Source organism: Drosophila guanche, unplaced genomic scaffold (assembly GCF_900245975.1).
Source record: "Drosophila guanche unplaced genomic scaffold, DGUA_6, whole genome shotgun sequence".
Lineage (NCBI taxonomy): Eukaryota > Metazoa > Arthropoda > Insecta > Diptera > Drosophilidae > Drosophila > Drosophila guanche.
Window position 1 is genome coordinate 7,790,375 of NW_022995746.1, and position 14,558 is coordinate 7,804,932.

At 44.8% G+C, this 14,558-nt stretch overlaps 5 protein-coding genes across 6 annotated transcripts; 1 reads left to right on the forward strand and 4 right to left on the reverse strand.

Annotated features, from left to right (window-relative positions):
* Nucleotides 1–167: 167 nt before the first annotated feature.
* Nucleotides 168–1,125, reverse strand: LOC117582307 (crustacyanin-A2 subunit). The gene is made up of 5 exons (XM_034269950.1): nucleotides 1,087–1,125; nucleotides 804–1,031; nucleotides 656–741; nucleotides 499–597; nucleotides 168–438 (listed from the first exon to the last, which is right to left on the reverse strand). Exons 1-5 carry the CDS (start codon nucleotides 1,107–1,109, stop codon nucleotides 299–301), a joined length of 576 nt encoding a protein of 191 aa, XP_034125841.1. The 5' UTR covers nucleotides 1,110–1,125; the 3' UTR covers nucleotides 168–298.
* Nucleotides 1,126–1,302: 177 nt separating this feature from the next.
* On the reverse strand, nucleotides 1,303–5,373 carry LOC117582304 (apolipoprotein D). 2 transcript variants are annotated; one of them, XM_034269948.1, is made up of 6 exons: nucleotides 5,339–5,373; nucleotides 2,945–3,068; nucleotides 2,151–2,281; nucleotides 2,016–2,095; nucleotides 1,856–1,954; nucleotides 1,303–1,704 (listed from the first exon to the last, which is right to left on the reverse strand). In XM_034269948.1, the coding sequence occupies exons 1-6, from the start codon at nucleotides 5,356–5,358 to the stop codon at nucleotides 1,469–1,471; spliced, it is 690 nt and encodes a 229-aa protein (XP_034125839.1). In that variant the 5' UTR covers nucleotides 5,359–5,373; the 3' UTR covers nucleotides 1,303–1,468. The 2 variants fall into 2 exon arrangements, with proteins under 2 accessions (XP_034125839.1, XP_034125838.1); XM_034269947.1 differs by lacking the exon at nucleotides 5,339–5,373 and adding an exon at nucleotides 3,138–3,206.
* LOC117582306 (apolipoprotein D-like) lies at nucleotides 4,135–5,465 on the reverse strand. Its single transcript, XM_034269949.1, has 6 exons — nucleotides 5,339–5,465; nucleotides 5,146–5,269; nucleotides 4,710–4,840; nucleotides 4,575–4,654; nucleotides 4,413–4,511; nucleotides 4,135–4,338 (listed from the first exon to the last, which is right to left on the reverse strand). The coding sequence occupies exons 1-6, from the start codon at nucleotides 5,356–5,358 to the stop codon at nucleotides 4,199–4,201; spliced, it is 594 nt and encodes a 197-aa protein (XP_034125840.1). The 5' UTR covers nucleotides 5,359–5,465; the 3' UTR covers nucleotides 4,135–4,198.
* Nucleotides 5,466–5,630: 165 nt separating this feature from the next.
* On the reverse strand, nucleotides 5,631–6,621 carry LOC117581999 (insecticyanin-B-like). The gene is made up of 6 exons (XM_034269495.1): nucleotides 6,467–6,621; nucleotides 6,276–6,403; nucleotides 6,138–6,223; nucleotides 6,035–6,067; nucleotides 5,884–5,982; nucleotides 5,631–5,824 (listed from the first exon to the last, which is right to left on the reverse strand). Exons 1-6 carry the CDS (start codon nucleotides 6,590–6,592, stop codon nucleotides 5,685–5,687), a joined length of 612 nt encoding a protein of 203 aa, XP_034125386.1. The 5' UTR covers nucleotides 6,593–6,621; the 3' UTR covers nucleotides 5,631–5,684.
* A 6,598-nt stretch (nucleotides 6,622–13,219) lies between these two features.
* Nucleotides 13,220–14,148, forward strand: LOC117581932. Its single transcript, XM_034269412.1, has 3 exons — nucleotides 13,220–13,357; nucleotides 13,419–13,532; nucleotides 13,599–14,148. The coding sequence occupies exons 1-3, from the start codon at nucleotides 13,286–13,288 to the stop codon at nucleotides 14,058–14,060; spliced, it is 648 nt and encodes a 215-aa protein (XP_034125303.1). The 5' UTR covers nucleotides 13,220–13,285; the 3' UTR covers nucleotides 14,061–14,148.
* The last annotated feature ends 410 nt before the right edge of the window (nucleotides 14,149–14,558 follow it).

The window sequence follows — 14,558 nt, forward strand, 5'->3', positions numbered from 1 at the left end:
CACAAGAAAAGGCGGCTAGGAAAAGCGGTGGAAGGAAGGGAAGTAGTAGTCAAAGTTTGTTAACAAATTAGATTGGAAGTTTGGAAAATGTTTGATCTATGATCATAATACTCCAAGAAGGGAGTGCGGCTCTTCAAACCTTCCAAACCAAAATATAAACTCAAATGTTTGGTGCCACCGAAAACATTTTACATTTTATTGAGAACCTTTCCAAACCAACCTTTAGTCAGGGTCATTAAAGCATTACCTGGAACCAATCTTCCAGAAAATGTTTTCTTCAGCAAAGTATTTCCCTGCCCTAAGTGTCTGGCGGACACGCTTCCTGTGGTATTTTGATCATTTTGCTCAAAACAATGCCAGATCTGCGAGCCAAAGTCTGAGCTGTAAAAATAACATCCGATGGAGGCAGACGAAGGCGGGTTTGAATGGTAGCCCAATCTGAAATATAAATATTGGAGCTATAAATAAATAAATATCAATTATAATTTAATCACTCACGAAAGCTAAAGACATTGCTGGCGTCGAAGCACATGTAGCGTATGGCAAACGTGTCATAGTCCGTGTCCAGCACGTAGATTTGAATGCCCTCAGGAAAGGCTGAGCAAAGGAATGTTGAAGTTATTGAAAATTAAATGAAATTATTGCCTTTTCCTACCACTGTTTTTGGTCATTAAATCGTATCTGCCGCGTGCTGCGTCCACATGTTTCAACTCCTCATTTCTGATCTTCAACGTTTCGGTGCTGTAAAGAGAACATTCCACGGATAATATTCCACTCTTTTTTGGAGTCCTTCATTGGCTTACTTGGTGCTCAGCTCTGAGGCTCTGATGAAGTAGTGCTTATCATTTTTTTTCTTAAAATCCACCGACTGACATTTGGGCACACGTTTCGAGAAACTTGGATAAACGGAATAGGTGTACCACTTGCCCAAGAACCTATCGATATCAAAATCCGCCACAGCTGTCATATTTGTGGAACAAGGGCCTTCGAGGGCGATGATAGCCAGGGAGGATGAAAAAAGCAAGGGAAAACTATTGCAAGAAAATGATTTTTAGAGCTATTCAGTGGGTTCTGTTGAACACTTACACGAAGAGCTGCAGCGTGATCATGTTGCAGCGGTTTCGTTCGGAATGAATTGGAATAAAATGCAATTGAGGGAACTGACGAAAACGATTGGTAAAGCAAGGAGCGGAACTAAAGGCAATTCCAAAGTGGATTTATACAGTTTTGAGCTCTTAGCTTAGGCAACTAAAATCCCTCTCAAACCTCTCGCATCTTTTCCATAACCGAAACTATGTTTTATTTCATGCATTAACAATTAATTTTAATATTCAACATAACACTTGTCTATACAACTACTCACGTCCGTATGTATGTATATAAAATATTTATGTACACATTACATTTAAGAACTCGTAAAGTTCATAAAAATATTGTAGAGACGCATGTAGAAGCGTCGCAGCCATTCTCATGCCTTCTCAATGGCATTTGGCAGCACAGTGCCAACAAATTCATCGATCGGATCGCCAACAGTCAAATCCTCAGCGCCAAAGTCCGTGCCATTTGAGTCCAATTTGGGGCAATTGCTCTGCTGTGTGTCAATGAAGAAGGATTCCGAGATTTTGTTATCAGCTAAGATTTCTTTGGCTGCGGCAATGGTCGCTGCTGTGGGTTCACGCTCACGGGTTAAGATCCAAGCGAATTCTGAATGGAAGGGAAGGGTTCGATATTTGTTAGTTATTCTATTTGGAATATGCCAGAAAGATAACAAGTGACAAAGTGTTGAGCACATGCCAAATAGGAGGAGTCAACGCTTGGCATAATAATTTTCCAGTTGACTTCCTCGTTTACTCACTGATATTAGCCAGAGATATCACGTTCGTGCAGCTGTAGACAACGGAAAACGACTCATAGTCGGTGCCCAGTACCATATAGTTGGGCTTTGTAGTTTGCTCTACAAATTTGGGTGAAAATATATCAAATTTGGATTATCAATGCGGAAGAGCTTCACTTACGTCCTGGGAAAAAGGCCACAGCCAGTCGTGCGGGGCCTAGAACCTTCGCAGTGCCACTTATGCTCGAGGGGTTGCCAGTGCTGCATAAATTATGCATAATTAGTATTGGGCAACACAGCTTTTGTCTCAACTCACAGTCGATTGATGCCGCCATTCACCACGGACAGCGTTTCATTGTTAATGATCGAGTAGTTGGCGTAGATGCACTTCTTGCCAATTTCAAATGCAAATGGATATTTGCTATACTCATACCAGATGCCCAAGTACTGCAAGGAGTTGTGGAATATTAACAGAGTTCAAATATAAACGAGAAGGGCGTGTGAGACGCTTCTTACGCGTCACAACTTTTACACCCGGAACTCAGTACTACAGTACTACGCTCAACACGACGGACGGACAGACGGACGGACAGTAACACATGGCTCAATCGACTCGGCTTTTGAAGCTGATCAAGAATATATACACTTTGTGGGGTCGGAAACGTTTCCTTCTGTGCGTTACATACAACCGTTATTCCCCACAAATACAATGTACCCTATTGACTCTTCGAGTACCGGGTATAATTAATTCCCATGGAATTTTTGCTTTGTCACAACAGGTGTTTCGGTATCTTCAAACACCTTGTGTTTGTGTTTATCAAACAGTGTTTTCGCGTGATTAAACAGTAGCAACTTATCAATAATATTTATCTTATCTTTTTGTCTTTTCGTTCTGTGGAAAAACTCGACGCAACTTTATTCTGCGGCATGACTATCACTTTCATTATTGTTATCAATTATCAACATTAATTCATAAATTTTTACAATTCCAAAAGGATCTTCTTTTTATTTTTTGATAACAAAAAGTCTTGTAGTCTCTCTAATCTCTAAAAATGCCCCACCAGTGACCCCCTATGCACATCGAACATAAACCAAAACAAAAACACTCACCGCTTCCACATCGAAGTCTTCCATTACTTTGACCTCCGGACACTTTCCCGGAAAGGGAACTTGAGCGTGCGCCAACAAAACTTCATTGCCGGCCAGCAGTCCGATGAGCAGCAACAAATGTAAGCTGTGAGCGTGATGAAGCGACATGTAAATAACTGCAAACTGGCGACTGGTAAACAATTAGGAGACATACCCCGAACGTTGCTGAATCATTTCAATAGATTTTTCTAGTTAGCGCCGTTCTACTTCTAGCTTTGAACTGGAGCGCGAGTGCAGCTGCAATTCACCTTTATATGTGCTTGTGGGCAGAGCTTTGGGCTTCGGGTAGGTCGCTGCTGGGCAGGCAGGTAGACGGACGAACGCATGGGCGGATGAGAGCTTTTGCCGATTGCGCCGACGCTGCTTGACAATGTAAACAAAAGTGCAACGCAGACGATCCGGCATAGAGAGAGAGAGAGAGAGAGTGGAAGAGAGAGGCTAAGTGTGTTTGTGTGCTCTCGTTACACTCTCTGAGCGCTTATAATTTACATGCAAATGTAAATATGTATGTAAATATGTATGTTTGCATGCATAGAACACTTTTTGCTATAATTGTGTCTAGATAAGGGCTTCCGCGTGTTGCGGAATTGTCAGCGAACGAGTGGAGTAGTTCAATGTCCTCAAATATGGTTAATCGCATGTGCCATGCTTTTATTCTTAACGAGAAGGGACGTGTGAGACGCTTCTTACCCGTCACAACTTTTACACCCCGCACTCAGTACTACATCTGCACCTTAGCGGTGTTTTGTCAAATTTTACATTTTTTCTTCACCTGTCATCTACATCTACAACACTTCTCACGCCAACACGCTTTGATCTTAAACGTGTCGGTGCTGTAAAGAGAATTTCGGATAATTTTCCACTCTTTTTTGGAGTCTTTCACTGGCTTACTTGGTGCTCAGCTCTGAGGCTCTTATGGAGTAGTGTTGCTCATTCGCTGGTAAACGAAGGAGCAAAACTAAAGGCAATTCCAAGGTGGATTTGTACAACTTTTTAAAGTCTTTCTACTGTCACAAGTCTTAGTTTATATCAAAAGACAAACATCTTTTCCATAACCGAAATTATGTTTTATTTCATGCATTAACAATTCATTGTGAACTTCTACATAACATTTGTCTATACAACTACACATGTACATGTAAAATATTTATGTAAAATATTGTAGAGACGCATGTAGAAGCTTCGCAGCCATACTCATCCCTTCTCAATGCCACTTTATTCCAATTTGGGGCAGTTGCTCTGCTGTGTCTCGATGAGTGGGGATTGCGAGATTTTGTTATCAGCCAAGATTTGTTTGGCTGCGGCAATGGTCGCTGCTGTGGGTTCACGCTCACGGGTTAAGATCCAAGCGAATTCTGAATGGAATGAATGGAATGCCATAAGGTTAACATGCATAATGCCAAATGGGTGGTGGTTACTGGTTACTCACTGATATTAGTCAGAGATGCCACGTTAGTGCAGCTGTAGACAACGGAAAACGACTCGTAGTCGGTGCCCAGTACCAGATAGTTGGCTTTTGTCGTTTGCTCTACAATTTTGCGAGATAATATACATCAAATTTGGATTATCAATGCGGTAGAGCTTCACTTACGTCCTGGATAAAAGGCCACAGCCAGTCGTGCGGGGCCTAGAACCTTCGCTGTGCCACTTATGCTCGAGGGGTTGCCAGTGCTGCATAAATTATGCATAATTAGTATTGGGCAACACATATTTCTAACCAACTTACAGTCGATTGATGCCGCCATTCACTACGGACAGCGTTTCACTGTCAATGATCGAGTAGTTGGCGTAGATGCACTTCTTGCCAGTTTCAAATGAAAATGGATATTTGCTATACTCATACCAGATGCCCAAGTACTGCAAGGAGTTGTGGAACATTAACAGAGTTCAAGCTTTGCCACAACAGGTGTTCCGGTGTCTTGTGGAGTGCTTTGTGTTTGTGTTTATCAAATAGTTAGTAACTACTTATCTTTGTGCTCTGCAGAAACACACGAAGCAACTTTGTTCTGCGGCCTGACTATCACTTTCATTATTGTTATCAATTATCGACATTATTGTACAGCTCCTAACTTATACTTTGCAGCACCTTTCGCACCCTCTCCAGCCCGCAACAAACATAAACAAACAAGAAACGAAAGCAAAACCAATACAAAAACACTCACCGCCTCCACATCGAAGTCTTCCATTACTTTGACCTCCGGACACTGTCCGGGAAAGGGAACCTGAGCGTGCGCCAACAAAACTCCACTGCCGGCCAGCAGTGCGATGAGCAGCAAGAAATGCAAGCTGTGAGCGTGATGAAGCGACATGTAAATAACTGCAAACTGGCGACTGGTAAACAATTAAGAGACATACCCCGAACGTTGCTGAATCATTTAGGTAGATTTTTTGTAGTTAGCGCTGCAGAAAATAAACGAATTTCTGTTCTACTTCTAGCTTAGAACTGGAGCGCTAGTGCAGCTGAGATTCACCTTTATATGTGCTTGTGGGCAGAGCTTTGGCCGAGCAGGCAAATAGCCAGACGAAATCACGCACTCTGTGCGATAATTGTGGCTAGATAAGGGCTTCCGCCTGATGCTTGCAAGTCAATTGCCAGCGATCAAGTGGAGTAGTTCAATGTCCCCAAATATGGTTAGTCGCAAATGTGTCACAATGTGCCATGCTTTTATTCTAAATTGTTGTGTTGATTTTGTATTAGTCACTATTCATAGACATCACAATCGAACTGCTTGGCATCCATCATGTCCACGACTTCAATTTCCTGCTTGATGAGCGCATTCTGAGCGGCCAAAATGTGCTTGCCCGGCGGCTTGCAGTGCCGCGTCATGATCCAAGCGCCAACTAAGGAAAGTAAAGGAACATTTCAGATGGGAATAGCTCTGAGATTTAACATTACTCACGGTAGTGGCCCTTTCTGTGCGCAATGCAGGTGAGCATGACCACATAGGAGTCATATTCCACAGCCACGGGAAACATGGTAAAGCGATGTGGGCGAGTGGCTGCAGAGGGAAGCTTGAAAATCTCTGCAGATTTGTGGATTTGTAGACTTACGTATAGGTTTCCTATGCGGCGGATTATCATAGGCTGTAAGGAGAATTTTTCGAATTTTTCGAATATTTTTCACTATTTATTTAACTATTTTTCCGGCACTCACTGCTATTGCGCCGCTTGACTTCGATGCCTCCAGTGCTATCCACATAGCGTATAACAGTCGAGCGAGTCATCACCTTTTTGGCAACTCTTTGAAACATAATTTGAATATGACTAATTTATTGTCCATGTGCTGCCTCACCTATTGTCCAGCAGCAGCTCAAACTCATAGTAGCGTCCACTATGCCGTTGATAGAGAAAATGCTGACACTCCAGCTGCGGTTCATCGTCGAATGGGTAGTGGGATTGCACATACCAAACGCCCAGAAACTAGTGGAACAAGAAATCATGACTAAAGCGCGCCTAAAGGGTATTTAAGTGCCAGCTTCTGACCTTATCTAAATCAAATTTCTCGACAGGATTCATTACGGGACACGCGCCTGGGTACAGGTCCAAGCCAGTAACCTTCTCCCACAGAAATACGAGTAAAATGAATAAAAAGTTTTCCTTTAGCTCCATTTCTAGCTAAATCTCTTGCCCAACTGCAACTTGTCTTGGATATTTTTGATTTCCCATAATAATTACATTTTCTCCGCTTGATTTTCCATTACACTTTTTGCGCCCACTCCAGCGAAAGCTTCGGCCCTCGCGTGTGGATTGCATTCGCGTGGCGCCCTCCACTGGATACAATCCACCTGCGCGGACAGTGGCGCCATCTGTTGAGTGCTTTGCCATTGTTGCTTGATTTTTGTGTGTTTTTTGTCTGGTCAGAATCTGTGCGAGATTTTTGCGGTTCTTTTTGCTGGGAAGACGAGCAATGACATTCCCCCGCAAATTATTATTAAATTAATTAAATGTAAACCACAAATTGAGTTAAAGCAAAGGACAGCAAAGGCAGAACAGAGAGAGGAAGTACCATGTGGAAGAGAGAGAGAGAGAGAGAGAGAGGGAAGAGACCCAGTGCCTGTGCAGTTGATGTATGGAGGGTTTTTGTGGCAGGTGGGATTGAAGAGTTTGCCATCACAGAACGCTTTAGGATCAAGGGGAAACAGTTCAAAAAATGCTCTAAAAATTAGAATTGCAAATTAAAATTGTTCAGAAATTGAGCAAATTGAGCCTCTAAACTATTACATTTCCCAAAGGAACTCTTCGATCCCCCTGCGTTCGAATACATATTCATATTTTCAGACATATGTACAACCGCATAACTAGCGCAGATTTTGAATGGGCAGCCAACTATTTGGAAAAGCGAATTCATAGCGCATTTCCCTCGGTCTACCCCGCGGGGTCGTGGAATGAAAGGATTGGCGCTGCCCCATGGATGGATGGATGGATGGAATGGAATGGCTGCTTGTTGTCGTTTGTGTGGCATGCAGCGTGCAGCGTGCAGCGTGTAGTAATTAAATTTAAAATATGTACCGCACATTTACCGGACATCTGAGCCTTCAAAACAGGTGGCACTGCCTGTGGGTGGGCGCGGGCAAGGGATAATTTGATCAAAGGCAAACCATAAGCCAGTCGGCAAACGGGTAGCCTGATACGCAGAGCCAGAGAGCCGGCTGTGGGTTATTAAAGGCCCTGAGTGCAGCTTTTTGGGCACATTTATGCTCCAGGTCCCCAGACAGTGGCGTCGTCCTTAAAGGGTATTTGCACAGATAATTCTTCGCATCCTGAATCGTATTTAAATGCGACATTAAATATGTTAAGTATGTAGTTTAAATATACATTTGTATGCCCGATGAGCCTATTATTTATTGCGGCAGTTCCCTCCTGTGGCCCCTGTCACTGTGGTGCGTAAACCGCAGAACCGAAGAGATTGCCATGTGAGATGAGAGCGTGAGGCAGAACATCGAGTATTGGGTCGAAAATAAAGGTAAATCCTTTGAGGGATGTGTTGGTAATTTGTAAGGGAAGGAATGCATTTTTATAGATTTTTTTGGAGGTGATGATAAAAATATTCAACCAAAAAGGAGAATAGTTTTGCATGAAAACTGCACTGAAAAAACCAACAAAATTGCATTAAAAGTCTTGGAATATCTCTTATAAATCCTTATGCAATTACTCACAACTCCTCGAGAAAGTCCTCGCACCACTCACGAGCTGTCGTGTCGTGTCACGTTTGCACATCCATTAAAAATCTCTCTCTCTGCACACAATTCAATCATTTTTGCGATTTTAAGTGCTCGAATATTTTGCGGTTACTCATTCGCTTTATGGGCAATGTATTTTGTTCAATGTAATTTGATTTCAGCAAAAAATCAGAGCACCAGAGTGCTGGACATCCTGGCCACAGGACAGCTCATGGGAGAGCGCGTGTGTGGCTATTTAATTAAGTGGCTACCTTTAAAACCTGCCACCAAAATTGAATTAATTTCGATTATTATTGTAGTGCCATTTGGGTTTATTTGGGTGCACTGCACCCACTGTCTGCGGCAATCAACAGATGACATAAAAAAGGACCGGGAATGATAACACTAAACTGTCGGCTAAATAACATCCGAGTGGAGGAAAGCAATAGCCACAGGAGCAGCAGGAGGCGGCACTTGCAACATCAAGCAACCCAAGCGAACTTGTGGGAGTGGGGAAGGGAAAGGGAAAGGGAAAGAGCTTCCCAGAATGCGTGGGAATTGCAAAACATGACGCAATTTGTGCTTGCCTTTGTTCTCGTTTGCCTGCCCCCTTTTTGCATGCCATTCTCCTAGGATATTACGAGCTGTTTCTCTTCTTTTGCATTGGCAACAGAGCTGAGTGAAACGGGCATGCAGCAGTGGAAGGCATGAGGAGCAGATGACAGCGCTGAGAGAGAGCTTTAATTGAAGAGAGAGCATCAATCTGCGAGAGCGTCAAGTTACTTCGTTTTATGTGATCAAAGGAACAACAAACATTTGCGATAATTGCACTTAGTTCAAAAGCAAAGCCAACGAGAGCCAATGTTAAAATAATAAACCAATCGAATAACATAAACATCCAACCCCAGGGATCACCTTCAGTTATTGTCGTCGCCATTCCGTTAAAGTAAACATAAACATTTTGGACATTTGATTCCCCTTCCCTTTACGCTGATATTGCATTACGTGCACCCGTGCTGTTTACGCAGGTGCTCGATAGACGCAGAGGGCAAGAGAGCGCGTGGGAGAGAGAGCAAGGAAGAGAGCGCGTGGGACAGAGCGCGAGAGGCAGCGCGCAGCTTTCAGTGCTGCTTGCGGTACACGCTTTGGGATCAGTGTGTGTGCGTGGGTGTATGTGTGGCTCTATCGAGCTTGCACTTCTGTGAAGATCTGCAGCAAGAGACAGTCGGAAAGTGTGAGCTAAGCTTGAAGGAGTATTGGAGATTGAGTAATAAGACAAATAAAACCTTTGGCTGTTCGCTGGAGTTTTTGTGAATATTTTAGACGGCGAAGATCTGCGAACTGTAAGTACAATATTGCATGCAAGTTGAAGTCTGTTAGGAAAGTACCTAAACCTAAACCGAGTCTGCACCGAAAATAGTTCTGACATGTCCACATTCCTGTCCAAATTTTCTTACTTCTATTCATCAAAAATTCTACCTGCCACCTGATAAAAGTCATTCACAGTCAGTCATGGCCAAAGTTTTTTCTATTCCACATTTTATTTTGATATTGCCATCCTGGACAAATTTATTTATTTAGCACATTGTTTCTCGCACTCCTCCCCCCCCCCACACACGCATCAGTTGGCTCCAAACTGAAAGCAGAACAAGCAAAGCAAAGGAAAGAGCAATAACCACTTGGGGCAGACAACAAAGGGCGACAGGGGGGAGGGGAGGAGGGAGCGAGCCCTCGAAGAGTATTTTGATTTGTGAAATGCTCGAAAGTATTGTCGTTTTTTTCGGTGCTGGCTGTGCTAGAAACTTCTTAAATTTTTTATGGCGCATAACCTGTCTGGCACACATGTGCAAGCTCGCTCCTCCCTGTGCAGCGTACCACCCGCAAGCCAGTTTCCTGCAAAGGCTCAAAGTTACACGACGAAGACGTTGGGGCCTGGTTGGCAACGCTTATTGCATTATCCTCGGCTAGAGACAGGACCCAGAGTGTGGGAGCCAGCCCCAGAGTCGTGTGCGTGCCCAGCTGGTTCTAGGGGAATGGGGGATTGGATATGGCAGAGGCAGAGGCAGGAACAGGGACAGGAAGATATATCCGCGCCAACTGCCGCAGCTGATGCCACTTTTGGCTCGTGGCAGCCGCGAGCTGTTTGCCTGCTTGTTGTTGTTATGCCGGTTAGGGCGTTGGGAAAGGGATATCCAGGGTGGAAGCCACCAAACTGTGAGGCAAATCATATTACTCGTGGGAGAACACAACGAAGATTTTGTATGCTCTGCAGGGAGATCTTTGAGAGCACTCTTTGGAGAGATCTTTGAGATCTTTCCTAATAGATAATCACTTGGAAATATTTTGAACATTTTTAAACAATTTCTCCCTAAAGTTTCCTTTGTTTATGTTTGCGCCCAACATCCGCCCAATATCCCCGGCTCTAGAGAGTGCCTGAAAAATATGAAAATTGGCACGACTTTGGCTTCAGCGCCCCCCCACCCTCACCCACGCACCTTATGCAGCCTCCCATTTGGCTGCCAAGAAATGTTAATACCGAAAAAAGCGAACCATTTGCCGCAATGAAAATCGCGTAAATTTCATACTGATTGTAAGTGTCGCCTCGCCGTTTTCTTGACGCTGCCACAGAAGCGCAGAAAGCTGGACGAAGGAACTAGAAATGGGAGATGGCAAAGGACACAAATGGAGGCTAGCAGAGAGATGGAGCTGGAGATTGCTGTACGAGTTGTAGACGGACGGAACTGCCATTCCGCCGTCTGTTTTCTCCCCTTCCTGTTTGGGCCAAAACTCTGGTGTTTGGCTGTCGCCTGCAGATTGTCAGCATTGTCACAATTGCAATTTTAAGGATGGAACGGGCCGTGACATGGTATGAGATTCGCTGATTTGGTTTGCCATTTCAGCAGAGGGGAGGCCGGGCAGCAGCAGCAGCAGCATTTGCAACATTTTTGCGGGCATTTACCATAAGTATCCGAGCCAAGAACGTCATTCGATGAGAGCGTTAATAGGCGACCGAGACGACGCGACGCGACGCGACGCGACCAATACGCGTACCAGCTGCTAAATCTTTCAAATTACAAAAGTTTTTCTTGTGCACATTTGGCGGACTTTCTATGGGTTTCCCTTCTGTTTTTTGTGGTGTTCTATGTTGTACATATCCTGGGGGGGTGTTTACAGCTTGGGTTGTGTACAAAGGGTTGCTGCAGGAACAAGAGTGAATCATGTCATAATTTGATAAAGACCAAAGCGTGCAATGTTTCACTTCAATTGATAAATTAAGCAACGAATCTTGGGGCAATCCGCTATGTTAAGCGTAACAGCAGCTGTAGCGTGGCAACAGAATGTTAGCATTGCAGCCCGAACGGTCTGTTAACAGACTGTTAGCGTTGCATGTACGCGCACTGTTAGCACTACAGCCGGAACAGTCTGTTAACTCTCCAACTACGCTGCTTCTCGCTCTGCCGCCGACGCTCGCTCTCTCCCGACGATGCTCGCTCTCTGGCTACGATCCACGCGGCGCTCAGGCAGCATAAGCTTGTAGGCTAATGGGACTCCAATTCCACCCCCGTTGTAACCGGACAGCTACATAGGCACATACTTTTTGGCTGCGCTCATCCTAGGGCCAAGTACAGCTTTTAGATGTGCCTCTCCTCTATCCATGTACCGCTATTCTCTTTCATATGCTTGGAAGTATTTCTCCTCTCCTACCAGCCCTGCCAAATGCTGCTTTCTGTCCCTGTCTCTGTCTCTCTTTTCGCTGGATAATGTTTGTTTGACTTCTGTCGAAGTCTGATTAAAAAATAATTTCGCAAAAATATTGAATCACGTCGCGCAGCCGAGTCAAAATGGAACATTTCTTGTTCGGAATTGGAAGACGGATGGCATTTTTTTGATGGCCGAGAATCAAGTTTGTTTTTACGTGCCATGTACGCGGCGCGTCCTTCTCCTTCTCCTTCTCCTGGTCTTGTGGCCCTTCCTAGAACGTGGCAGACTTGGGCCTGGGGGATGTCAAAGGTCGGTCGCAGCTGCTGCAAATGGCTGGTGCTTTGGCGAAATGAGCGACCCCCACACAGCTCTGCGCTCGCTCTTCTCTCACTTTTGGCTATGAGAAATCGCTCGTCATTATCGACGCCTGCGAAAATCCGCCAGCTCAGACACACACACTGACAGTCTCCTCCCCCACTCTACCTACACAAAAGCGCCATAAATTATGTTAGTCCTACATACATGCATATAGACATCTGGAGCTGTGAAAAATCGTGCCCCAAAAACTTTGACCCAAACCTCACACCCGAGCGACGACACGGAGAGAAGTCGCAACTTATTGAAAATCACTTAGACACACATGTGACGCCCGCTCTCTCTCTCTCTCTCTCCCTCTCCCACCAGTTCGTGAGCAAATTAAACTAGAAGAGAGATGGGAGCTGGAGATGGGAGCTGGAGATGGGAGCTGAAAACTAAAGGAATTTCTGGGATATAATTTATGTTTTTGGGTTTTGCAGGCCTTTCCCCGAAAGGTTTTAGCGCAGAAAGTAAACAAATTTAGCTGGCCCCCAAAGACTGCACTTGATAAACGGTCGCAGGGCTGGACCACAACCAAGAATTGTGTAGACAGAGCCCCAAAAGGCAGCTTAATAGACATGACCACTGGCTAAGACTGTCCGCCAGCATGTGACGACAAACTCATAATTTATGGCCACATATCCCGGCCAGACGCCCAGTAGGCTATCTCTTCCTGGGCTTAGTCTGTGCGCTGTCTGGGCTGGGGCACTGGCACTGGCACTGTCAGAGTCGTCTGTAATTGTTTTCCTAATGGAACAGAGAGAGACCCCAAAAACATGACCGCACTTAAGTTGTCATTGGCGCAAGGAGGGCGTGGACAAATTTATGAGCAACGCCACAAAGGGAGCTAATCAGAAATGGGAAATAAGACTGAACCGAACAGCAACCAAAAACAAGGCGCAACTTTCAGCTTTTCATCAAATATAAATCTGCACCGGAAAACTATCTGTGGTGCAATTATCGATTGTCCGTTATCGATAGGTATTGACACACTCGTGACAGCACAAAGCTCCGTCTCTGGTTTGCCACCAAATTGAATTCTGTTTTACTTTTAGGCCCCGAACATCCAGCAAAAGTCTACAAAATGTTTCTCGATTTTAACGGCAATCCCATAGACGTGACACCCGATAATGTGCAGGGCTATGAATACGATAAGGTAAGTAAGTGCACAAAATGGCAAGCAGTTTGCTAACTTGTTTATTTTTGTGCTGCTGAAGCACGGCATAATGCTGCTGACCTCGTCGGAAACTGAGGCTTATCTGCCACCCAACTGGCATGGCACCATCTATGGCACCATGGAAATGCTCATCAACTACCGCGACAACTTCGATGTGAGTTTCGCAAAGAGATTCCCAGCAAAGTTGTATCTTTTATTCCAATGTACAATTTCCCCACAGACCGATTCTGATCTGCTGAAATTCCACGCCTTGCCGGCCTACGAGCCGGAGCTAGTTTGCTGCAGGAATGTTGTCGTCGAGGTGACGGTGATGCCCGCCGGCCAGAGCCTGCACAGCGATGCAGAGTTTGCTGTGTACATAGTGCACCTCTTCAAGTCCGTTACCAATCCTGATGGCACCGAAACCATCGAGGCGAACACCAACTCGCTGCTCAGCAAGGAGATTGGCACGGAGCTGAAGTTCTGCCCACACGATAATCACTTTCAAATGCGCCTCATGCAGGAGGGCATCGATGTAGTCTACTTGGATGACAAGATCTACAGGAACGGCTCTATCTACGCCGGCTTTCAGCATCAGCGTGTCTGCAGTCTGCTGCGCAATCTGGAGCCTCGCTGCGTGAGGAGCCTCTCGGGTCGCCCACTGCCGCCCATTCTGAACAGAATCTGTCGCGGCTCAACTTAAAAGTGCTTCCAGATTCTTCAAACTTACTTGCGCACATTCAAACGGTTGTCTATTGATTGGTTTATATAAATTTCAAGACTCCCCTGCACTCGTCTGGCGTATTTATTGTCTGGCCATATCTGATGGAGACACATTAGTCGCACTCGAATGGGCCAGCGTTTGTCTGGCGCATTTCTCGTCTGCTCTGCCAATTGATTTTTGCTAGGCTAATTCCTGTGGCGTTTCTAGAGGAAATGGCCAACAATTGAAATTGGAAGCTGCAAAATATCTAAATTGAAGTCTTTTGTAGTTTTTCTTTAACTAAATTTAAGCTGGCTGCAGGTTGTGTGCCGAAGTCCGCCTCGAGGCCTCTTGGATTGTTTAGGAACTCCACTTAAATCTTCCTTGGAAGGCAGATCTGTAATTTGCACACATTTCCTATCATTAATTCAATTTTTGAATCTTACTCGCTAATTAGCAAAGATGTGACCATTTCTTACACAACTCAAGACCACTTGG